This window comes from Parambassis ranga, chromosome 1 (assembly GCF_900634625.1).
Source record: "Parambassis ranga chromosome 1, fParRan2.1, whole genome shotgun sequence".
Lineage (NCBI taxonomy): Eukaryota > Metazoa > Chordata > Actinopteri > Ambassidae > Parambassis > Parambassis ranga.
In genome coordinates, this window is record NC_041022.1 from 25,755,460 (window position 1) to 25,780,645 (window position 25,186).

The 25,186-nt window shown below is 40.2% G+C and overlaps 3 protein-coding genes across 6 annotated transcripts in view; 1 reads left to right on the plus strand and 2 right to left on the minus strand.

Moving 5' to 3' along the window:
• Positions 1–882: 882 nt before the first annotated feature.
• saraf (store-operated calcium entry-associated regulatory factor) lies at positions 883–6,022 on the plus strand. 2 transcript variants are annotated; one of them, XM_028402246.1, is made up of 7 exons: positions 884–1,140; positions 2,653–2,831; positions 3,298–3,487; positions 3,569–3,841; positions 3,973–4,132; positions 4,249–4,343; positions 5,284–6,022. In XM_028402246.1, the coding sequence occupies exons 1-7, from the start codon at positions 1,077–1,079 to the stop codon at positions 5,307–5,309; spliced, it is 987 nt and encodes a 328-aa protein (XP_028258047.1). In that variant the 5' UTR covers positions 884–1,076; the 3' UTR covers positions 5,310–6,022. The 2 variants fall into 2 exon arrangements, with proteins under 2 accessions (XP_028258054.1, XP_028258047.1); XM_028402253.1 differs by lacking the exon at positions 3,569–3,841 and having other exon boundaries at positions 883–1,140.
• Positions 6,023–6,552: 530 nt separating this feature from the next.
• Positions 6,553–11,318, minus strand: LOC114433617 (zinc finger protein 239-like). The gene is made up of 4 exons (XM_028402263.1): positions 11,298–11,318; positions 10,989–11,063; positions 10,042–10,088; positions 6,553–9,161 (listed from the first exon to the last, which is right to left on the minus strand). The coding sequence occupies exon 4, from the start codon at positions 8,841–8,843 to the stop codon at positions 8,091–8,093; it is 753 nt and encodes a 250-aa protein (XP_028258064.1). The 5' UTR covers positions 8,844–9,161; positions 10,042–10,088; positions 10,989–11,063; positions 11,298–11,318; the 3' UTR covers positions 6,553–8,090.
• A 5,456-nt stretch (positions 11,319–16,774) lies between these two features.
• LOC114433732 (glutamate receptor 2-like) overlaps positions 16,775–25,186 on the minus strand; it is an 87,992-nt gene continuing 79,580 nt past the window's right edge. The window contains exon 19 of one of the 3 annotated variants that reach the window (XM_028402405.1): positions 16,775–18,935. In XM_028402405.1, coding sequence (XP_028258206.1) covers positions 18,801–18,935 — 135 coding nt within the window. In that variant the 3' untranslated portion in view covers positions 16,775–18,800. The remainder of the gene's footprint in view (positions 18,936–25,186) is intronic. The other 2 variants (XM_028402412.1, XM_028402398.1) reach the window with 2 other exon arrangements.

The following is a 25,186-nucleotide window of genomic DNA, read 5'->3' on the forward strand; positions in this document are numbered from 1 at the left end:
GGTTGATCTAATGTCAACACATTGACATGTCAGAAATAACACTAGTAATAATAATACTAGGCTTAGGGATGAGTTAAGGCAAGAAAAGAAAGGCATTGCTCATGAGGGCAGCCTTTGATTATAGCTTGATACGGTGTCAACCATACTGGTGGCACTACACTAACAGATTATACAAACCCTCCATATCTGAGGTCTTCTCTGATTTACAGAGACAAAAAACTGGCAAATCTCCCTCATGTCCACCTGATAATTTTCCCGTCATCACTCACCTCAGCAATAGAACTTCCTCCACTGGCCCTACATGATGGCCCTGCCTCCTGCTCACTCTCAAAATCAACCTCAAATATCAAGAGACAGACTGTGCTTTACTTTTTAATTGACAACAAATATAAGTGAGCTTTAAAATATATAGATTTTATCAATGAAATAACATCAGCATGTTGATTTAACACAGTGGTCTTCTCATCATCTTAGTTTCAAAAAGTTGTTGGACCGTGAACCAAACTCTGCTTAATGCAGATAATACTGAAACACTAAAAATATTAACTTACAAAAAATGCATGTCTTTATTTTTATTTGCTTATAAAACTGCTGAATTCACAACAAACCTTGTGGATGTGTTTATAATGATGCCCTGCCTCATCTGCTACATCAGTGTTTCCCTGTTCATATAATGCTCCACTGTGTCCTGACGGTCCATCACATGTGTTTTATTCTTGCTGATAAGAATAGGAGCAGGTGGCTGTTCACTGGCTAGGTGAGGCTGAAGCTAGCAGGCTAACAGGGGCTAACCTGGCCTCATAATATGGGTTAATGCTGAAAACAACTCTAATTCTTTGGGGGGGGGGGGGGGCACTCTGATATATTGGTAGCTACGCCTCTGGCTTGATGTCAGTATCTATGGAAACTTCTTGAGGAGGCCCAAACACTTTGCTTTGTAATTTGCATCTAACGTTTCAATCATCATTTTGCCAACAACGAAGAAGGAGGAGGAGAACGGAGGAGGAGGAAGTGGTTAGGCCGCCATTTGTGAAAACAGTACAGTCGAGTCTCTTACAACAATACGCAGCAAGAAAATGAAGCTGTTAATTGCAGTTGTACTGCTGTTGTCGGTGGGACACATCGAGAGTCTGAATGGCGGTAAGTCTTACTTTAGTTGACTTCTTCTGTATTTTAATCAGATGATCGATTACTCGTGTTAACCCGGCAGTTGCTGTGTTTGTGAAAGCGTTAGGACCGCTGTCAGCGATCTATCACTTCCGCTCGAAGCATTCCAGGTTACGTAAAAAAGCATTACAGTGTTTAGTCGGTGTTATTTTTAATCACAGCGGATCATGGTAACAAAGATTATTTACTTTGACACATGAGCAGTGGTGTTGTTTAATACGACCATAAATTACTGAGGATATGGACTTTATTGATAGATAGCTACATAAATGTGTCATAATAAGACTTTAAAGCATCAGTGTGTTTAATTCAAACAGAGTATACAGTCATGTTGAAAATTTAGTACCCTCTGTGTGTAAAACAGTCCATAGGATTGAATTAGTTGAGCTGCAGCAGGTGCTGCTGATCATCAGTCCTTGGGCTTGTTTTGTCGCCACAGGACCTCCATGTTTGATGAATAATGGCATATTGTAAAAAAAAAAAAATCTTGTAGTTCATCTGAGGTTTGCGTGCTTACCACAATCAAATGATTCTGTATCATGTTTGTATACGTACACACACACACACAAAACTGAAATAGAGTGACAAGACTGCAGTACCACAGAGTAAAACAGTCTATTTCCAAAAACACCCCCTCTCTCTGCAGCACACATTGATGATTATATACTCTAAGGCAGTGGTCCCCAACCACCGGGCCGGGGACCGGTACCGGTCCGTGGGTCATTTGGTACCGGGCCGCACAGAAAGACTGAGCAAAACATATATTATTCATTATCTGAGTCTGAAAGCTGTTTCATTTATAAATCGATCAGATTCATCCGCCTGTGCCTTTAAGCACCTGCCCAGACGCTTGTCTCGGTCACGGGATACGGCGTCCCAAAATTAAGCCCACAAGCAGCAAAAATGAATAAAAAACAAACGTCTTTGGAGAGCTTCTTCGGAAAGGGGAAAAGGCCTAATGAGGAGACAGAAGAAGAGGAGCCTACCCCTTCAAAGAAAAAGAAACCCGCATTTAAAAGACTATATCAGGAGTCCTATTTAAAATACGGATTTATTGCAACAGGTGATTCTCACACACCCAGTCCGCTCTGAGTGATGTGGCGACAGACTCGCAAATGAGGCAACGAAGCCTTCAAAACTGCGAGACCGAGCACCCTGCATTAAAAGACGAGCCATGGAAGAAAACATGAACAAGAACGACTGAAGCAATTAATGACGGCCAAAACAAAATTACGGAGTGGACTGGACATAAGAAACACACTTCGGGTGTCATGTCTCCCATTATCCCTAGATGGGACCGCCTCATTGCTGAGAAAGCTCAAAGGATCCCACTAATTAAGCATAAGAGTAAGTTGTCTCTTTATGCACTTTTTTTTCTGTGCCGGTCCGTGAAAGTATTGTTTTACATGATACCGGTCCGTGGTGCAAAAAAGGTTGGGGACCGCTGCTCTAAGGGAATCACATCTGTTTCTTTCTGTTCCACAGACAGCGTGCTGCTCCGGGACATCCAGGTACTGACTCTTTATAGAAGTCGCTACACCACAGCACGGCGCTCCAGCCCTATTCCACAGTTGAAGTGTGTTGGAGGATCAGCAGGCTGCCAGGCCTTTATCCCGGACGTGGTGCAGTGTGTTAACAAAGGCTGGGATGGGGTGGATGTACAGGTAAAGGAGAAGGTGTTGTGGGAAGCTGCTGTAGATGATCAGATGCATTGATTATTACAATAGCAGCAGCAGTGTTTCCCCTATAATTATTAGGGGCATTTACATGACAGCATGTCTGTCTCTACATGGTGGAGCACATGTGCACGTCAGAACCGCATGTCTACCACCTGAAAAAGAAAAACACAATTGTTAACAATTGATGCTTAGTTTAAGTGTTTGTGTTGGTGTCTGTCTATCACACACACAAGCTGTAAACCTAGGGGAAACACTGAGCAGCTAATGATTCGTTTTTTTATTTTGTCAGTTCATTTTTATTAGGGTCAGGGATTTTAATTTTTAGTATCAGATCATCTCAAGGCAATTTACAGGCTGTCTAAATGTTCTCACTGTTCACTATTATTTTGTAGTAGCAAGGGAACAGTTTAGAATGACTGGTCACTGTCGTTTTCCTCCCTTCTCATCACAGTGGGAGTGCAGGACTGATATGGACAATGCATACCGATTTGGTCACATTGAGGTGAGCTGTGAGGGCTTCAGCCACCCTGCTGATGCATACATCCTGAAGGGCTCTTGTGGACTGGAGTACACAATGGATTTGACTGAAGAGGGCAAGAGGAGGGCTCAGGGCAGCATGGGCTCTCACAGTGGGTTTGGAGGTAGGAGGATGGACCTAATAATGTTATTTATGTATGCAAAAACATTTCATAAAATGCTCTTTTCTCTTCATCTGGTCTCAGGTGTGGGAGGATTTATGTCAAATTTCTTCAGCGGTTTCTCTGAAAAAGGCCATTCGTATAAGCAGAGCTCATTCCCTTCACACAGCAATGACTTAGGAGGCCTGCTAGTGGTTGCCGTGCTTCTGCTCTTAGCATACAGTGTCTACAAGCTCTTCCTCAGTGGAAACACAGTCCCACTGGGGCAAGATGGTGGAACAGCTGGTTTTCCCAGAGATAATTATTATGGCTCCTCAGCAGGACCACCTCCCCCAGGATTCAAACCTGACTTCACAGGTAGCTGATAAAATGGTTTGCTCATCACATGGAAAACACATGCTGCTACCAGATTGCCATGCTTGTTTCCTTTATCCAGCTTGTACCGCTATAGGACACTTTAAAATCTTCTCTAATTTTGTTTTATTCAGGCTATCCAGGGACCAACACAAGCTATGGTTTCCACAGTGAAAATTATGGCAGTTACAGACAAGCGTACCCAGGAAGACAGGATGCTCCTAGTATGGGTGGAGGCTTCTGGACAGCAATGGGAACTGGAGGAGTACTGGGATATCTCTTTGGTCGACAGAGGTTAGTAAACAGGAGTGGGGACAGAGAACAGAAGATATAAAATTCATCCTGACATTGTTCTGTTTACATTTCGCTCTTAGACTTCAGATTATTTGTGCTATGTGGTTGCTTTGCAGAAGCCAGAGCTACAACTCTGATCATTCTGGTTTTATGAACAACAGACATCATACTACAGATCCCTCCTCTTCTTCTGGAACACGCACTGCTTCAGGTAATAGCTGAATTATGGTAATGCATTGGTATTTTTATTGACTGTGTGTATGGGGTGGGGGAAGGATTATTGGAATGCAACTGATCCTGAAACCTACAGAGGCACTCCTACTACATACCTCTTATATACGTCACCCATAATTTCGCTCTGCATTCCTGACTCGGATCAGTAAGAACAAAGAGCACAGACACCGTGCGTAACCAAACTATACCTTTAACACTAGAGGCAAGATGGAAAAGTGGTACATGGTATGTGACAGGGTTAGGACAACTGTATACTGTAGCCTTGTAAGCTAGTTAACCCTAGTGGCCATGCTGTTTCTATCCAACAGTTTTATTTTGAACAAGGCATTCTTTAGTTACAGGCCTTCCTTGTTAAAGGTCGGGTAGGAGATTTCATTCTGATGCACTTTCTGTTAAATTAGTGTAACTTCTTTTTATAATCCGATAGCAACCAATTAGTTCGGCAGTTTTGCATTAAAATGAAGAATATGAATCATCATGGAAGCTATAAAACACTAAAAACATCAGCCAATCCTCCGGGACGACCCTGCGTGGAGTATTGGCTGGTTGTCACTCTCTTCCTGTTCTGCGCGCACCAGAGAGGTACGTGCATGATGGCCGAAGTCACAGACTTCAGGTGATGCGCATCCATGTGATTGGGAGGCGTGGCTTTGGGGTGAGCTCCCAGAGAAAGGGGCGTGTGTTTACTTTCCAAATCTGGCTGACTCTCACTGAGTTTTTAAAATCTCCTACCCTACCTTTAAGTCCATGCCCTCAATATTCTTGAGAGAACTTAAAAAAATGTTTTGTAATGATATTAAAATAAAAATATACATATATATATATGATATTCAAATGTATTACCAGAGAAATTTTCTTAAAGAGGAGTTGTTATATAAAGGTCTGACAGCTGGCTGATTAGCATCTGTGTTTGTCAGGATTTGGAGGTACCAAAAGAAGATAGAAGATGTGGGAGTCAAGTCACACGTTACATGGATGGGCTGCATACTGATCTGACTGTAACAACTGAGCTCAGTGTTTTCTAGTATCTGAGATAAAAATGCCAGAAGAGCCAGTCCACATGCAGAGATGATTTTATGGAACAGTAAAGTGGTGGACGGCAGATGTTTGAGCAAGTTGCTCAGGTCCTAGTTCTCACCTGTGCCTCAGTACGCTTTAGCAGGGGTTTGTATACACTCTATAATGGTTTATGAGGAGGATGACAATCTGGTCAGGTAACATACAAGTACATCTCAATAAACTAGAATGTTTGTGGAAAAGTTTGTTTATTTAGTAGTTCAATTTGAAAAGTGCATTTTTAAATCTAGAAATAGTGGCCTTCGGAAAGGTATATTCATGTATGTTCACTCACACTTGGTTATGGTTCCTTTTGCATTACTGCATCAATGCAGTAATTCAGTGTGACCGTGTGTGCATGCCATATAACAATGCCGGTTTCCGCTTCAGAAACCTATGAGTGACCTCAAGGAAGCTTAATATAAATTGATTCCATGACTTCCCACCTCAGTTGTTTATTTGTCTTATACTTGACAATTACTGGACAATGATACATTAAACTGCACAATTTTCAATAAAAATGTAAAAATGTGGGTGTTCTAAAACTTGGTGTTGTGGTGCAGCTGTGCAATGATAATAAAATCTTTTATGTCTAATGTCTTTTGTCTCGCTGTAACATGAACTTTGAGCAGACCCAGGCTCATTTAAAGGGTCTTCTGTGGATGGCTGGCCAGGCACTTTGATAAGTGTTGGAGAACTTTATTATGACAGAGTGAAGTTTGTCTTTGACTGTATATGAAGTGTCATCAGTAGATAATCTTACACATTTAAGTAAAACATTTTCAAAATTTTCAATGACTAATTATGGACAAAACTTTTTGTGAGATGGTGGTGAAGAATTGTGAAAACAAATTAGTAGAAATTGATGTGGGAATTTACAACGATCACATTTCTTTCCCAGCAAAACTTTTGGCTGTGTTGTTGTCTTTGCACAGCAGCTGGATTATAACAAGATCCATAAATCCCAGAAATCAATCTACAAACCACTTTACAAGCTAAAATGACTTCTGCCACACCTTGGCTGTGTGGGCCTAACGTGGAGGTACTGGAAGGTATGGGTGTGTTTTAGGTGTGGCAACAACTATGGTGTACACAGCAAGAAGTGAGTCTCCAGTTTAAACTTAAATATGTGTTATATATGTATATATGTTTTTATTTCAAATCTGTGGTTGTGTTTTGTAGAAATCAAACATAATAGCAATGACACTGATGCCTAGTCCTGCTGAAATGTGCCACTAGTTCGTTGATGGTTAAATGCGCATACATTGATTTGTGTAGATCTAATAGGTTAGTTTTAGTCTGTTAAATTATTAATTGTTCCTAAACATATTGGTTTGGCTGAGTAAAAACAGTTCTTGTTGATAACTTGATTACTTCATGTACTCAATGTTAGGATAAGATAGGACTTATTGATTCCTAGAGGAACAATAAGTTGTTGCAGCAGCAGAACAAAAAAGACAATGCAGTGTAGAGTAGCACAAACATGGTAAAATGAAGTAAAAAAAAATAAGTTAAAAAAATCAAAATAAAGACTGAAGGAGCTACGCCAGGGGTCCCCACTGTCTCATACGGAGGGTGTGAGGGGTTCTCCTCTTATCCACAGAGGACAGCCCAAGACAGTTGATGTTTTTTTCAGTTTCTTCTTGGCTCTGTCTGTAGTTCCACAACTCCAGCAGACCACCGCAGAGAAAGTTGCTAATGCGACCATGGTATCAAAGAAGGTCCTTAGTAGTGCCCTACACACACCAAAGGACCCTCGTTCTCCTCAGGAGATGGAGGCGTCTCTGGCCCTTTTTGTACAGGACACTCGTCTTGTCCAGCCAGTCCAGTTTGTTGTTGGTACACACCCATCTCCCTGATCTTGGTGGCATTGTTGTGAAGGTGATTGAGTTCACACCAGTCAACAAAGTCCTTGACCACCTTCTTATATTCCAGATCATTCCCTTCAGATACACTTCCAACAATGGCTGTATCAGAGAACTTTGGCATGCAGCAGCTGCTTCAGATGTAGTAAAAGACTGAGAATGAACAGGGGCACAAAACTTATACAAATAGCCACATACCTGGGAGTGTTAAGTGACAAATGTAACGTTGAATGCAATTTTTCATCGTATACACATTCACACCTTCCTTTCATTTTTTTATTTCATTGGATTTATTACATGATTCTGCAAATTAACTGAGCTTTTATGTATCTTACAGTCACACACAAACGGTATAGTATATTTGTAACTCATATTAATCGAAAAAGACCACATTACATGAAAAAGTAAAATACAAAAAGTAAAAGTAATGGAACGTTCTCAGAAAACAGTAAGGTGTAGTGATGCAGTTTTTTGTTTTAAGTTAAACTTCTTGCTATCATTTTTTTCACAGAAACAGATATAATGCGGAGAGATGAGCAGTAACAATATACATATAATTTGATACATTTTCTGAGTGATGAGAACTGCATGGGGCAATCAAGACCCAATGTTATAGTTAAAATGAATTTTTCTATGTCGACACTAAAAACAGAGTCAAAGCACTAGTTTTTAGTGTTGCTGTGAGTGTGATTCTTCTAAAAACTAAAATGAATCTAAAGCAAGATCCAATGCCTATTGTTTGTCTTGGCCACAAAAGTCCGACTCTGTGTGAAGTTAGCTGTATGTATCTTTGGGTCATTGTGTTAGATTGATGGTTTTGCAGCTGAGCAGCTCACCTGTGTTTCATTGTTACACAGGCTCTCATGATCTATTTCAATGCAGCGGTGTTTGTTTAACGACTGAGACCGGGTAAACAGCCTCTTGCACTGAGAACACCAGTATGGTTTCTCTCCAGTGTGAATACGCAAATGGCGACTGTAACTGTATGAACTATTGAAACACTTTCCACACTGGTTACAACTAAATGGTTGCTCTCCCGTATGAATGCGGAGGTGGCGCATGTAATTGCTGAGACGGCCGAAACCTTTCCCACAATCTGTACACTTGTATTGTTTTTCTCCTGTGTGGGTGCGTACATGTTGTTTGTATGTTTTTGAGATAGAAAATTGTCTTTTGCATAGCTCGCATTGGAATGGTTTTTCACCTGTGTGGATGCGCAAATGTGACTTATAATTACCCAACTGGGAAAAACTTCTTCCACACTGGTCACAGCCATATGGTTTCTCTCCTGTGTGGACACGCCGGTGTATTTTGTAACTACTGAGATCACTAAAGCTCTTGTCACATTGGTCACACTCATATGGTTTTTCGCCAGTGTGATTTCGCAGATGCACACTGAAATGTCCAGACTGAGTAAAACCCTTTCCACAGAAGTCACACTGGTATGGCTTCTCTCCACTATGGCTAAGCTGATGTCGCTTGTATGAACTTAAAAAACTAAAACTTTTAGGACACTGGTTACAGTTGTATGGCTTTTCTTTAGTGTGAACACGCATATGAATCTTGTAAATACTTAGGTAACTGAAACACTTCTTACACTGGTCACACTGATAAGGTCCAGTGTGGTCCAGGATGTGTTTTTTGTATGAAGTCTGGTTGTTGAAATCCCTACCGCATTGGCTGCAGCAGTATGATTTTTCTTTTGGGTTGAAAGCAGGTAACTGACTAAAACTGCTACAACACTCGTCATAGTGGTACAGTTTGTCTGCTGTGTGACTCAGACCATGTCTTCTGAGGCTACAAATCCGGCTGAAACATTTTCCACACTCCTGACACTGATGAGTTGTGCTTCTATCCAAGTCTGTGGAGTTCAACTGAGAAAGAGGGAAAAATGGTCAGACTAGAAAATATTACTATTAAATAGTAAACAATGTTCTGTCAAGTCTCTGATAGTGGCTATAATGTATAATAATTGCGAGTAGTCATTCAAGCAGAGTTTTTAAAAACATGACAAAAGTAGCATATGAATTATAAGGAAGTTTGATCACTAAAATCTAATAGCATAATAAGTGGTCTGGTAGTTCAAATTCAGCAGTAGCAATCTAAATGTCTATTTAAACCATTTAAAGCAATAATCAGGCATTTCAACCCCCTGTGGTTTACGGGAGTGCCACAATCTCCTGTCTTACACTCCCCTGTCCTCTACTCTCTTCTCTTCCTATTGTACAATTTATAGAAATCAGTTCATATGCACATGAAGCTGATGTCCTGGTAACCAAAGTGTCATATAAATGTCTTAGGGCTTCACCTGAGTTACAGAAAGTTTGTGTTTCACCGTGAGACATCAGATTTTTAATGGATCCAAAAGCTTTTTGATAATATTTCATCTTCAGGATCTTTGATGGTATATATTTAGGCAGAAGATCTCTACTCAGAAGTTCATTAAAGCACAACCTGTGGAAAAGGGATTAAGATGGCTACAAACAAACTGTGTTACAGTGTTATACCAACATCAAACACAGCCTTGAGACAACTCTGATTGTAAAAAGTGCTATATAAATAGAAATTGATGTGACTTGACTATAGGGGGGAAACAATTACCACACTTGGTCCAGTCTCACTATGTCACTGCTTTTGATTTCAGCATCAGCCCCTCAGGAAAAGTGCTCTTACAATAACCTGATCTATTAAGATGAACTATTCTGAGCTACATCAGGCACTGCATAGGTACTGTCACAACAGAAGAGCACATACAGGTTTACCCAGTTCAGAAGCCTCGGATGACAAGACAGGTCCAAAATCTGCCGAGAGACAGGGAGACACTGACTTTAGGTCTGACAATGAAGTGCAATAAAGTGCTGCCAGAGCTAACCTGAAGAGTGCCAGGTTGAGTGTGCAGACCAGATGGCTGAGGTCTTAAACCGGTTTTCCAGTCTGCCATTCCACCCTGCCTGGAGTCCTCAACCATTGCCCCCCTGCCTAAAAAGCACACTGTTGGCAGCCTTAATGACCAGTAGCACTTACACCGGTCATCATGATGTGCTTCGGGAAACTGGTTAACGGTCACATCCTCTCTTGCCTTGCACCAGCATTGGGCAGGCATCAGTTTGCTACAGCTACAGCCCTTCATTCTGCCCCGACTCATCTGGAGCAGCAGGAGAACAACGTGCTTCATCTCGCTAGCTGGTTGGGTTTGGTTTAACTAGTGATGTGCAAATTAGGCAGTGAAGCAGTATTGAACTAATTCATCAACTGTGTGGAGTATGGGTTCATTCATTCAAAGCTTTGTTTCAGTGACATCTAGTGGTGAAATATGACACAGCGTCTTAATTATGTGATGAGTGTAACCAGGGTGTGTGATGTACATTTTAGTTAGATTGATGTTTTTGTTGTTGACATTATTGGTGTGTTTTTTAAATGCTGAATTGTTGAATCCATTAAGAAAAAAACAACCAATTTCTGACATCTCTCTGCACATGTACTTGTCAAATAAAGAGCCACCACCATGGCAGCATCAGGTCAGCTCACTTATCTGACTTGCCAACTTCCTTTTAAGGTTAGTGCTGATATTTAAAGGCCAATGATTAAACCAATGTCCTGCCAATGTCACTGTGCATTGCTACTGAAGACCTGACCAGTCACTAAATGTACAGTAATAGAACAAGCTTAAATTTGACCAAGTATTCATAACAGATCCATACCTGCATTTTCACATGTTGACTGCAATCCAATGTACTCATGTTGATTGACAGGTTCTGTAATATTCTTACTGAATGCTGTTAAAAAAAAAAAAGCCGGGAAATCAGGAAACTGTTTCCCCACAAACTTCACCTGACATTTTTGGCACTACAAATCACTTATTGGCAAGAATATAGATACATTACATTTTGCACAACAGAACAGCATGGAACAGAAGTATTTTATTCATCCCAAACTGGGAAATGCCACTGTATCTCATATGGTTATCTTATATCGGTGTATTTTAAATGTACATATATAGCCGAACTTACATAGCTTCAGCGTGTAGGTTTTTCAGCAACCACCAGACGTGTATCCTGGTTAGGGCACTATACTAACGTCAGGCTGCAAAGCAAGCAGTTGGTCCGAAGCAGTTCATTTTCAGTGTTTAGCTGAGTTTGGCCAAAAAGACGCTGCTCTTTCTCTGATCACTTACTTTGTCCCCACTATTCATAGCGAGTGCAGCTGGGCCATGATGTACCGGTATCTGGTCTGTACGAGGTTCGTTACAGAGCGACACAGTTCGGAATGAAATATGTTTTCGTTGTAGGCTGGAAAAGGTTTAAAAAAGCTTCTTGAAAGCAAAAATATTTCGGTTGTAAAAGTCGCTTCGTAGTGTGACGCAAACAGACGATGAACACAATGTACCACTCTCTTTACCGGAGTCTTTCTAACATCCACAGCACTGCCGCGCATAAAGCCATGTTGGAACGTGACGCAGCAACAAACTACTGCTGCTGCTTCTTCTTCGTCTGTTTTATTGTCAGCTGGCATGCACACAGGTGCATTACTGCCGCCTTCTGAAATGGAATGTGGACCAGAAACAAACTAAAAATAGCTCCGAATCCAACATCACCCAAAATCTTTTGTAACATTTCTTATACTATTCCTCTAGAACAGGGGTCGGCAACCTGCGGCTCCGGAGCTGCTTGAGGCTCTTTCATCCCTCTGTTGTGGCTCCCAGGCAGCGAGCTCATTTTCGGAAAAAAATAATAATAATATGAATAAATAATGGCCGTTTAATTTAAATGTATTTTATTCATTTAGTTTTTTTTATAGTAGTAGTTGTTTCTTTGGAGATTGAGATGCTCTCGTGACATTAAAATAAAACTTTTAATATTTTGTCAAAATATGCGTCACGGACGCGTCCTGCGTGTGCGCAGCACCTGTGACACCGGACAAACTGGTGTTCGACAGCCTACATGGAAGGACATTCCTGACACTTATGAACATATATGACACTTATATGAACATGGAAGTTTGCATTTGGAGTCCTGTCGATCTTTGGACCCTCATACTTGTGCGAGCTGGTGTTTTCCATCATGAACTACATTAAAAGTAAACACCACTCCAGCCTCACAGATCAGAGCTCAGTCCTTCGTGAAAATCAAAGTGACCCAAAGTGGCCCTGAAATGGATACGATACGCTGTGCAGTGAAGTTCCAGAGCAGAACTCACATTAACCAGGTGAAAGAAATAATTACACAAGCTGATATTCTGAAAATACATATTTTTATATCGGACCCTGAACTAACGTGTTTCATAATTCAGGTTGACTGTAGCCTACAGCATGGAGGACATGAATGACGGCACACTGAAATCAAAATAACATATAACTGGCATTCTTTGTTCAGATAAATATTATATGTATCTATATTAGGCCTATATATATATAGATTAATATTACCTTCAATTTAGTGGTCAAATGGGTGTAGATTAGGGGTTCGTGGCTCCGAGTGTGCTTTATTCAATTCATTTTTTTGGAAACCGGCCCAAATGGCTCTTTTAATGCTGAAGGTTGCCGACCCCTGCTCTAGAAGATGGAAGAGGACCCTAATCACGGGCTGACATTGTCCAACAAAGGGCTCTGGGTTATCCACATGCAGCACAAGAGACGAAGGAAACTGTTCCTATAGAGACACAGACTGAAGAGGAAACATTTGTGGATGAACAATTCGTGTTGAATTTGAATCAGTCATGGGATGTACAATTCTTTCATCCATATTGGACAACTGGTGGAATACAATCCTGTTGGATTTACAAAATCAGGCCTCCCTGCAGGCAGGGAGGGAGGCTGACATTGGTTTGCATTTGCTTTATTCCTGAAATAAATATCTAAACTGCACTTAAAGTAGAAGTATTAGAGTATTCACATGTAGCATTCATGGTTGTAAATATGGAACCCCATAAAAGGTTTGCTGTTCTGACTTTGTTGAAGCTCTAGTCTTTCTTACAACTGCTAGCAGGTGATATATATATATATGTATATATTAAGGCTTTTTCATTGGTAAGATAGTGTTAGAATTCCTTGGGAAATATTTGAAAAAAGACAAATGGAAGTAAATAACCAAATACTTGAAATACTACTGTTCGGTGCATGGAAACATATATTTTGCATTTTTCATTTTTCTGTCAGCACAATTTTTGTATTAATTCATTCCAATTAGGAGTTGGTTTTTATGCCTGCACCACATTTTATGGTTCTCCCTTTCTCCCTCTATTAACAACTGTACTAATCAATGATGCATCACAAAGCAGGATGTTGTTTTCTTTTTTGTGAAACACAAGGTACACATTGAAGGCTAAATGCTTCCCTCTTTAGGTCTTTGGTTTACTTAGAGAAAAACCGTATTTGTTAGTTTTCACTGTCATTTATTTATCATTACCTTTCTTTTTGTCTCAGTTTATGTAGCACATAATACAGCACATAATACAGTACAGTACTTAATAAGTACTGATGCAATATTTTGTGTTTTGTAACTCTCTAATTGAATCACTCGTGGCTGCTGTAAAATGTAATTTTATAATGCAGTGTGTGATAGTGAAGCAAAACTGTGTGAAATACTGAATATACAGTACTGCAAACACACAATCTTCCATAAGGGTTTTAAAAGTAAAAGAAGCAGAATCAGAAATACTTTATTGATCCCAGGGGAAAATTGCTTGCATTCCAGGTTGTCAAGCGAGGTTGTCTACCTTCCAAACCACAGAGATGCCTTACACCGTCAGGCTGGGCCTTGTATTCTACTTCCAGATTCTGGAACTACCAGCAAATCAGAACTTTGATAGTGGTGTGTTCTTTTGAGATTTAAAAACAAACAAACACAACACAACAGGGACGTGCAGATCCACAAAGCCATTATTCAAGCTGTACATTTAGGACTTATAAAGATAATGTGTTAAATTGAATGTATAAGCTGTAACAATATTGGGAGGGGGCACCCACAGGGAAGGGGGGGGGGGTCTGGGTGTCCTCCCCCAGAAAGTTTTTAATGAAGTAGAAGCCATTTCCTGCAACACCTATTTTACCGACAGAAGTAAAGGGTTAACTCAACAACTATTACTGAGTCAATAATAACTCCTTGTTTATTTTAAGCAATGATGACAAATACAAAACAAACTGAAAAGAAAACAAAGATTATTATAACAAGACAGGTTTACTGTTACTTTCCACCTCTGTGCCACCATGACTATAGGCCTAACCACAAAAACTACATTTCTGTTTCACTGTTTCACCAATGAGACCATCAGCTGGACTGTCAGATTTTAGAGACTTCACAGAACAGATCAGATTAAACAGATTAGAAACAGATTACTCAAAGCCTCCAAAAAAGCTGCACAACAGGTAATTTAGTTCACATGAATCTGTGCTGATTTGAAGTGACTGAAACACAAAGGGAGGATCTATATAGAAGGAACCCCGCTCCCTGTCTCTCACTCCTGGTTTGCCCTATATGCCATAACGTCTGCTGCGCGGTGTGCTTGCAGCTGAACCTCAGACCTCACCTGGCAACAAGAAATTCTATGTTCTGATTGGCTGACAGGTCGCTGATTGCTACAGCTGAGTGCGCAGGTTGTCTGGTTAACTAGCGGCTGTAACTTGTTAGAGGTCTGTGCAGTCAGACGTCACACTGGACGCTCATGGCTCACTTCACTTCGTCATCCGTGAAAACTACACCGTGCACAAACATACCGGCGCTGCAGAACCTGCTCACCGGACCAGCAGTTTCCTCCCTCGGTGTCGCCACCAGCAGTGGCCGACCGTCTCCCCGTCTTAGCAGCGCTCAGCTACAGGGCACGTCAGGGCAGAGAGGGCACGTCGTGGATCATGTGACCGACCAACGTAGATCTAAGTTAATATTATATCGGTTCATATACTATACACACAGACAGACTGTCACACACAATAACAATATAAACTAAAACAAAATAAAGTAAAATAAAAATTAACTTTGACAAAAGGGCACTTTGGGCATCAAAGGTAAAGCCCCCACACCCGCACATGCCTGCAACAAAACATAAATAGGAAAACAGTATAGTATATAATAACCCAAAGACGTGTAAAAGAAGACACAGAAACACATGGCATGTTAATTGTTAATGGTCTGAATGTACAGTATGGTAACAAGACATGATCAGGTCTTAGAGCTTGGGGCTTGTACGGGTATAAACATCTACTTTGGATTTTAACTGAGAGGACCCAAAGTGTGAGACATGTCATGTTGTGTGCTGATTCTCATGAGATCTCTGTAATGATAAAAATTAACAAATATGTGCCTTAACTGACTCTTTGTGAGGTCTAATCAGGCAAATTAGTCTGTCCAGTAGCCACATCACAAAAACAGAGGGGTTACAGTAAAACACTCCGGTCTCAGAGTGCAGGTTTACTTGTAGTACCTAGAATTCATAAAAGTAGGCACAGCTACTATGGAACCAGCTTCCAGCTTGGGTTCAGGAGGCAGAAACCACCACCACCTTTAAGACCAGACTTAAAACCTTTCTGTATAGCACATTTAACTATAGTGTGTAAGTTAGGTATAGATACAGTGACTTGACATGGCCTCAGCCACAGGTATCATAGGGGCGATAAATTCTTAACTTTTAGCTGCTGTAGGCCTGCGCTGTCGGAGGACACAAACATGATCCACTGAGCAGTTCCCTGTCCCCACAAATCCCCCTCTTACCTCTCCTCTATTGTCATTGGTCTGGTTCACACTAGTGATTTTATCCTCCATATTTAAAGCTATGACAGTCTGGTTATTATGGTGGTTATTATGTTCAATGTATTATTTATGCATGCCACCCCCCCCCCCCCCCCCCCCCCCCCAGCCCTTTCTCTTTTTCATACCTTCTGTCCTATTTACCTCATCTTCCTCTGAATCTAGGAATTTGTTTGTACTTTTGAAAAACAACTGAAAGGCAGATTTTGGTCCAGATTGATAAATTTAATAGAAAATTAAGTTATAACAGAAGCAATGAAGGGGTGATGGGTGAACATTTTCACATTTCTCTCAGTAGTTGGCATGTTAAGAGGCCATTCTGTGGTTCATTTATTAATTTACTTGATTGTGATAATTACCATGGAAAAAAATGGTATGAGTCCTTTAGAAGATATGAAAGCAGATACCTTTACATTTTCCACTCCACTTTACCTGTTGTTTATGCTCTTTTCAGCTATCTACCAAGCAGCACAAATAACAGCTTTTTGGTGGAAGAAATAGCAGACTTGAGTTCTAAAAAGCATACACCATACATAACAATAACCACACTGATACTGTAATTAATATTGTTAGCATTATACTTCTTGCTATTATTATTAAACACTAAAAGCAGCCATTCACAAAGCTTCAGGCTGATAAGTCAAAGGAAAAAACTCAAAGTGGCATGCAAAAGATCTCATTGTTCTCTCTTCCACTTGGTCTTGCCATCATCAGTGCAGTATATTTATTAAAAGAAAGGGTTTGTTCACAGTTTTTTTCAGCTCATGGCTCCCGCTGGCTCAGGTTTCAGCATCAGCAGCTGCAACTGTCTGAGTATGAAGAGCTCTGGTTGATTCTTACTCCGTTTGGCACAACATCCAGTTAGCCACCAAATTCACATGGTAGAACTATGTGCAAGTATACGTGCAAATGTACATGTAATGTATGGTTTGTGTGTCAGCCTAAAAATAGGGATTAAAAATACTTGTTATATGATGCATATATTTACACAAACAGTTCGTCTCAGTATGTGAAAACAGTTGCATAATGTTTTATGGGGTTTTAATGGGACAACAACATAATTACCCTGGATATTTTGTGTGAATGTATGGGTGCCAGCCTCTCACCCACCGAGTATCTGTAAGCCTGTGTGGCCCAAAATATACATTTTGTTCAGACCTCTTTCTAAAACAGTCAGACATTCATTTCCCATCCATTTTGATCTAAGGTCTAGTGTTAACTGGAACTAGACTCTCCATAGTAGTGTACAATGATAGTGACAAAGAGTGCTGTATCTTAACAATATTTTAAATCAGCTCCACAACTCTGAGTTATAGACAACAGATGCAACAGTGTGTTTAACAAATTTAACAACAAAGTGTTAAAGATTGGTGCCTGAAAGTTTGTGAACCCTTCAGAATTATCTATATTTCTACATTAAACGAAGCAGACGAATTATACTTTGTCATTTATTCATATGGGAAATTATACAATATGACATATATGTCTGAGGGAGCCATGGTGAAGAGGAGGATGAGTAGTATGATGAATGCCATCCTCAACAATAACAGACAGTGACAGGCTCCTCTCCCTACAGTGTCCCTGCAAATCTATCTATGGGAACCTTTGCTTCCAGTATCTGCTGTGACCTCTTGCTTCTTAATACTGCACAGGCAAGAACTACATACAAGTCTTAAGGCTTGTTTAGAATGAAAAGATTTTGCTGCAACTCAGATGCAGAAAAATAGGCCCAAACCATGATTCTACCATGACCATGTTTAACAGATGACACAGATGTTCTCTATCACTGTTCAAGTAAAATCCTTGACTATACATTGATTTAAAACCCCTTCTTAACTGGTTAAATCTAATTTGGACTTCAAATAGGATGCTTTTGATCTAAAAATTGGTGACTTCTGGTCATATTCATGCAGAAATACAAAAAATGTAGGGTTTCACAAACTTTCAACCCCTACTGTACTTGCAAGTTGTCTTTGTTTTAACACGTGGATACACCATAACCCAGTCACTTTCAGTATACCCTATTCCAAAGCCTATGTAAAATGATTTTTTTTTTAAATAAATCAGCTTTAAGAACATACATAGTTTTATTACGTTTTGTTCTTGGCCTCCCCTGTGCATTTGCTCCAATGTGTTGTGCATGTGTATCTCTGCTGGCCAGTCAGTCCATGCATTTCTTTTGTCTGGTCAAAGTCTCTATTAACTAGGGATTTACAGGCAGATATAAGACCATCAGAAAAATAAAATCATCATTATTAACTATCACAATTGCTATTATCTATAGATGTGATTTTTCAGGATATCAGCTTTGTACCAAGAGCTCCTTATCACATCCCTGATTAGTATGATTATTGCATTAACATCAGTATCACAGCTGTCTTTTCAAACAAGAGAAACCTCTTGTATTACTCTTGCAAAAATCTACAAAACAATGAATGAGTTTGATTAGAAAATTGTCCACTGTGCTTGATTGTTTTTCATGAATGTGTATCAGATCAGCCACCTTTGTTTCTGGTGATTCTCTTGGTAGGTGGGCAGGTCTTTGCTCTTGACAGCCACATGGTGGGGCAAATGTCTAGTCATTCTTGGCTAGATGTTAGAATGACAGTTCTCAGAGAGAAATGACTGGCCAAGCTTCCAAATGAAAATGAGAGCAGATTACCCAAACTCCCTGTTTGTCACCAAATGCAATGGCAAGCATTTCCTTTGCTTCACTTTCAAAAGGGAAAGGGAGGATGTGTGTTGACTGGCTGTAAGGCACTGGCTTAGGTGTGGTCAGGAGAGATCAGTCATGCTGAGGCTCATGGGTAATCCTGGACGGAGGTAAGCCACCGGAACACGACCATTCTCACTAGTTGATCCTGTGATGGACAGACGAGCTTTGGAGCGCATTGCATCTGTAAATTTCACCTGTACAAAGACAAAAATACATTAGCCATGTATTCATCAACAACTGAACTATGTAAACTAAACCTTTGCTGCTCCAACAAAGTTTATTATCTTTCAGAATATTCTTTGCTTTGATTTAAAAATCTAATAATAGGATTTCTTGTCAAGTAAAATAACTTGCTGCATGGACAGATGCTTTTAAATCGTTGTATCTCTAATTTAGTATTTTTAGCTTATAATTAGATCACCTTTTTTGCAGTGTGTATACATATTATTAGGTAAGTATTAATAATCTAAGAAGTTGCTGTGCCTTTTGAGGAGCTTTTTTAAGCATTTTTGCACACACAATAGGCATACAGTATTTAACCAGTTGAAGATCCATCACTTTGGTGAACTGCAGTACGTGTCAGGTGAGAGTTCAGTTTAAGGTGGACCCAAATGCAGACAAACTCAAAGACAAGTGGAACAAAAGCTGAGCTTTATTAGCATAAAGCCAAAAAGCCAAAACTCCAAAAGACAGAACAACAAAAACCATGAGAGAAATAATACTACCAAATTGTCAAACAAAAGGTATATATAGAACATATAATACATGAACAAACCTAACACAGGAAGCATGGGCAAGGGAAGCAAACACAGGTATTGAGGTAAGAACAACATGAGGACATCACAGGAAGTAAAACTGGTAGCACAAAGTGAACACAATCAGGAGCAAGTAAAACACATGGGAATACACAAGAAAAACAAGACTTTCAAAATAAAACAGGAAATAACCAAAACAGGCAAAATAAACCAGGAAAAATACAAATATACTAAAATAACCAGGAAAACTAAAGATTTACATGAAAACAAAGTCATCTGACACAGGACCATGACAACAAGTTAATGTGAATAGTACCTTATTTTGCACACATGTGTTTTGTTTTAGCTATGGAATACACATATAGGTCTATTACAGGTGGTCTCCAGACCTGCATACTGGCCTGCAGTCCGGCCCCTGAATATTCCAGTGCTCATTGACTTCACCAATCTCTGCTGCTCATCTTTGTTTTAACCCTCAGGCGTCACATTACTTTACTACCCTTTTGTGTCATTAGGGGACAAAAAAGTCCACTTCCAGAAAACTGCTATAAAAAATTAACAGATTCATATTTTTTCTTACTTTTTTCTGCATAAATATGTTAAACAACTTCAGCCCTGCTCAAAACTACCAAACATTAAATCATTTTGAGGAATTTAACCCTTTAAATGCCAGTTTGATTACTTGATGTCACAGTAATTTTTTTATGAAGAAAACACAAAAAATTAGTTATTTTCCACAAAACAAAAGTTAGGTGGCTGAGGCATTATTTTTATATCTGTCATGGATAGGTCAAAGATTAGCCAAAATATTGAGTTTAATGCATTATTAGTTTTTGTGTAGCAGCAGTTTTAAAATTTACTACCCTTTTGTGTCATTAGGGGACAAAAAAGTCCCCTTCCAAAAAACTGCTATAAAAAATTAACAGATTAATATTTTTTCTTACTTTTTTCTGCATAAATATGTTAAACAACTTCAGCCCTGCTCAAAACTACCAAACATTAAATCATTTTGAGGAATTTAACCCTTTAAATGCCAGTTTGATTACTTGATGTCACAGTAATTTTTTTATGAAGAAAACACAAAAAATGAGTTATTTTCCACAAAACAAAAGTTAGGTGGCTGAGGCATTATTTTTATATCTGTCATGGATAAGTCAAAGATTAGCCAAAATATTGAGTTTAATGCATTATTAGTTTTTGTGTAGCAACAGTTTTAAAATTTACTACCCTTTTGTGTCATTAGGGGACAAAAAAGTCCACTTCCAAAAAACTGCTATAAAAAATTAACAGATTAATATTTTTTCTTACTTTTTTCTGCATAAATATGTTAAACAACTTCAGCCCTGCTCAAAACTACCAAACATTAAATCATTTTGAGGAATTTAACCCTTTAAATGCCAGTTTGATTACTTGATGTCACAGTAATTTTTTTATGAAGAAAACACAAAAAATGAGTTATTTTCCACAAAACAAAAGTTAGGTGGCTGAGGCATTATTTTTATATCTGTCATGGATAGGTCAAAGATTAGCCAAAATATTGAGTTTGATGCATTATTAGTTTTTGTGTAGCAGCAGTTTAAAATGGTATTTTCCACTTAGGGCCCATTAACTCCTATTATAATACTACATTTTTTAATATCATAACTATAACAACATATAACCATGCATTTCTTGATGTAAGGGTTTCATTTTTGAAAAAAATAGTTAAATTTGACATTTTCTACTGTTCACCACTAAAATCAGCCATTAACCCATTATATTCCTATGCATAAAATCCTTGTGTTTTGCGGATGTGTTTTGGATTGTGTTCAGTAGGCTGTTTTAAGTGTGTGTGCATGTGTTTGTACATGTGTGTATGTGTCCATGTGTGTGCATACGTGTGTGTGTGTGGTGTGTGTGTGTGTGTGTGTGTATGCATGCATCTGTGTGCTGTTTCATGTGTCTTTGCAGTAGTCATTGTTGGTGTTAAAACTTATGTATGTAATGTCTGATGAAGTTACTTCAGTATATACCATCCACAGACACTCTTTCAAGTAAACAAAAACATGCCCCCTTCCATTTTTGAAAAAAATAGTTAAATTTGACATTTTCTACTGTTCAGCACTAAAATCAGCCATGAACCCATTATATTGCTATGCATGAAATCCTTGTGATTTCATCATTTTTTGTGGTTGTGTTATTGCGCTTAGTAGCTGTTTTAAGTGTGTGTGCGTGCATGTGTGCATGCATGTGTGTGTGTGTGCATGTGTGTGTGTTTGCCACAGAGATTGTGTGCAAAAAACTGTCAGGAGGTAAAAAGCATGGGACATTTGCAGTTATTGAATATTGCATAGAACAATAAATAAATAAACAATATTACAGTTACTGTGTTACTGCATGTAAAGTATATTCTATTCTATTCTAAACAGTCAGTATGTGGACTTCAGGAAGCACCAGACACTCCCAAACCCGGTCAGCATCAAGGGTACCAACGTGGACATTGTGGACAGCTACAAATACCTGGGTGTCCACATTGACCACAAACTGGACTGGTCCACAAACGCAGAGGCAATATACAGGAAGGGACAGAGTCGCCTGTATCTACTGAGGAGACTCAGGTCCTTTAACGTCTGCCAGACCATGCTGCAGATGTTTTACCACTCGGTGGTCTCCAGCGTCATCTTCTACGCTGTAGTGTGCTGGGGCAGCAGGATGAAGACGGCCGACACCAACAGACTCAACAAGCTCATTAGGAAGGCTGGCTCGGTACTGGGAGTGAAGCTAGAGTCTGTGGTGGAGGTGACAGAGAGGAGGATACTGAGGAAACTCCTCGGTATTCGTAACAACACGTCTCACCCCCTGCACGACACACTGCTGTCCTACAGGAGCACATTCCGCGGTAGACTGAGACTACCGAGGAGCAGCACAGAACGCCACAGGAGGTCCTTCCTGCCAGTGGCCATCAGACTGTATAACTCCTCCCCTTTCTGTAGGGAGAAGCGCTAGATAATCATGTCAGGCATCACTGTCATTCCCTCCACTGGTCTATATTTATGTTTACTTAGCACCTTACATCTCCATATTTGTATCCATGTATCATATATTGTGCTCATACTGCGTACTGTACTCTTATTTTGGATTATAGTGACACTTATACTCTTATACTCTGTACTTAACTGCATTTAATGTAACTTGATACCTCTGGCACAAGAATTTCCTTCGGGATTAATAAAGTTTTATCTTATCTTATCTTATCTTATCTTATGTGCAGGGTACAGTCCATTGTTACAGACCCCTCTCAGCTGTTGAGGAGTCTGATAGCGGAGGGGAAGAAAGAGTTCCTGAGTTTACTGGTCCTGCACTTCACACTCCTGCACCTCTGTCCTGAGGGGAGGAGAGTGAACGGACCTTGTTGGGGGTGGGTGTGTGGCCTTGTTGTGGACTCTGTGCTGGTAGATGCTCTGCAGAGAGGGCAGAGGAGTCCTGGTGATCTTAGACACAGTCTTCACCACTCTCTGCAGGCGTTTGCAGTCCATGGCAGTAGAGCAGCCATACCACACAGTGATGCAGCTGGTCAGGATGGACTTAACGACGCAGCTGTAGAAGTTGCTGAGGATCCTTGGCAACGTGCCAAACCTCCTCAGCCTCCTCAAGAAGTACAGCCGTTGCTGTCTTCACCAGCAGTGTGGTGTTGAGTATCCAGGTGAGGTCCTGGCTGATGTGGACCCACTGATATTTAAAGCTGCTCACCCACTCAACTTCGAGTCTCTGGATAAACAGTGGCTAATGAGGTCTCCTCTCCTGCCTCATGTCCACTATCATCTCCTTGGTCTTGTCCGAGTTGAGGGTGAGGTTGTTGTCCTCACACCATGTCACCAGAGTAGCCACCTCCCGGTAGGCCACCTCGTCCCTGCCAGTGATGTGTCCTATCACAGTGGTGTTGTCTGCACAACTTCAGGATGGTGTTGTCATTGTGGGAAGCCATGGAGTCATGGGTAAACAGGGTGCAGAGGATGGGACTGAGGACTGAGGATGTTTGTATTAATGCTGGCTAAAGTCCTGTCTCTATTCTGACAGACTGAGGCCTGCCAGTCAGAAGGTCCAGGAGCCAGTCACAGAGAATGGGGTGTAGTCCCAGGGAGAACAATTTGTGGATAAGCTTGTGGGGGATGACCGTGTTGAACGTGGAGCTCTAGTCAGTAAAGAGCACCCTGATGTAGGAGTCTTTATTCTCCAGGTGTGAGCGGGAGATGTGCAGGGCTGCCGCGATAGCATCTGAGGTGGACCTGTTGGGCCAGTAGGTGTACTGCAGTGGGTCTAGTGTGTCCAGGATGCTGCTCTGAATAAGTCAGCACCACTCTCTCAAAGCACTTCATAATGATTGGAGTGAGTGCTACTGGCCTGTAGTCATCCAGCCAGATACATATTGACAGATACATGAATAAAATTGATATGTGGCAAACAAAAATAGAGAGGACATGTTCGACTGTGTGACATTAAACTATAAAACACTAAGCTGTTTGACTTTATAAAAGGCTTCTTTATATAAAGCAATTCATAAACAGAAACACATATTCCATTCAAAAACATTTATACTCAGTATACAGTATCAGGTTTCATTCTGCCTTTTTCAGCACACAGGACTGTGCCAACACCAAAACAAAGATCTATCAGTTGTGAGAGTCCTGAAGTCTAGCTTTTTATGTGACAATTAAATATGCAAAACGTGTGTTTGAAATAAAAAAACAACTATAGTTTTCTTCTGTGTTTTTCAGCTCAGGTCTGGAAGTCCACATATTCTCACATCCTATCCCATGAAAAAAACCCTTCATGACCTTGGTTTAGAATGTTAGAATGTGGCCATAGGAGGCAATGCTAAGATAGCAACTGTTTTATCATAATAACGTGGGGACTTTTTCAGAAGCATTAAGGTGGCAGTGACCTACAGGAATATACAAAGTCCTTCATTGCTACATGTTTTAGATGGTGTGACTGTGATAAAACCAAGAGACATGCTGATGAGAAACTATGGTTAACTGTGGAAGTTTGTTCACTGTTGACAGCCTGTAGAGCTGACTTTAAATCTTCAGATACTGCAGCATACAGTCAAACTCTCTCAGGAAGGTGAATCTTTTCGTATGCACAAAAGCTAAAAAGCTGCTTCTCAAATTACAGACTCATTTGTTGTGGCAGGAATTTCAGAGGATCGCAACCTCCCCAAAAAACAACGCCACTCCAGTACAGGTGTCCCCACCATCATTCAGCAACAAGGTACTTCAGATACTTCAACCCACACCTGGGATGGATCACAAAATATATTGTGTACGAGTGAGAAACAGAGCCAAACTGTGTGACAGCTCACCCTTTTGAAGGAAAAGGTACACAGTGCCATGTCATTGCATTCTGACTGACCTGTGTCCATCCTGCGGATAATGTTAATAATAAAGGTGTGCAACACCACCAAGATGAGAGGAATAAAACAGCCATTCAGCCCTTGTTTATCAACAGAGACTTAGAGAAGAGTTTGGCAGGGTGTCCAAATAAAGGAGGACCTGACCTGGACAGCAAACACCACAGAATTGGTTAAGAAGGCACAGTAAAGACTCTACTTTCCAAGGGTCCTCTGGAAGCACAATATCATGCAAAATCTGCTTGTGTCCTTCTACCACTGCTCCACAGAGAGCATACTGGCTTACTGCATCTGTGCATAC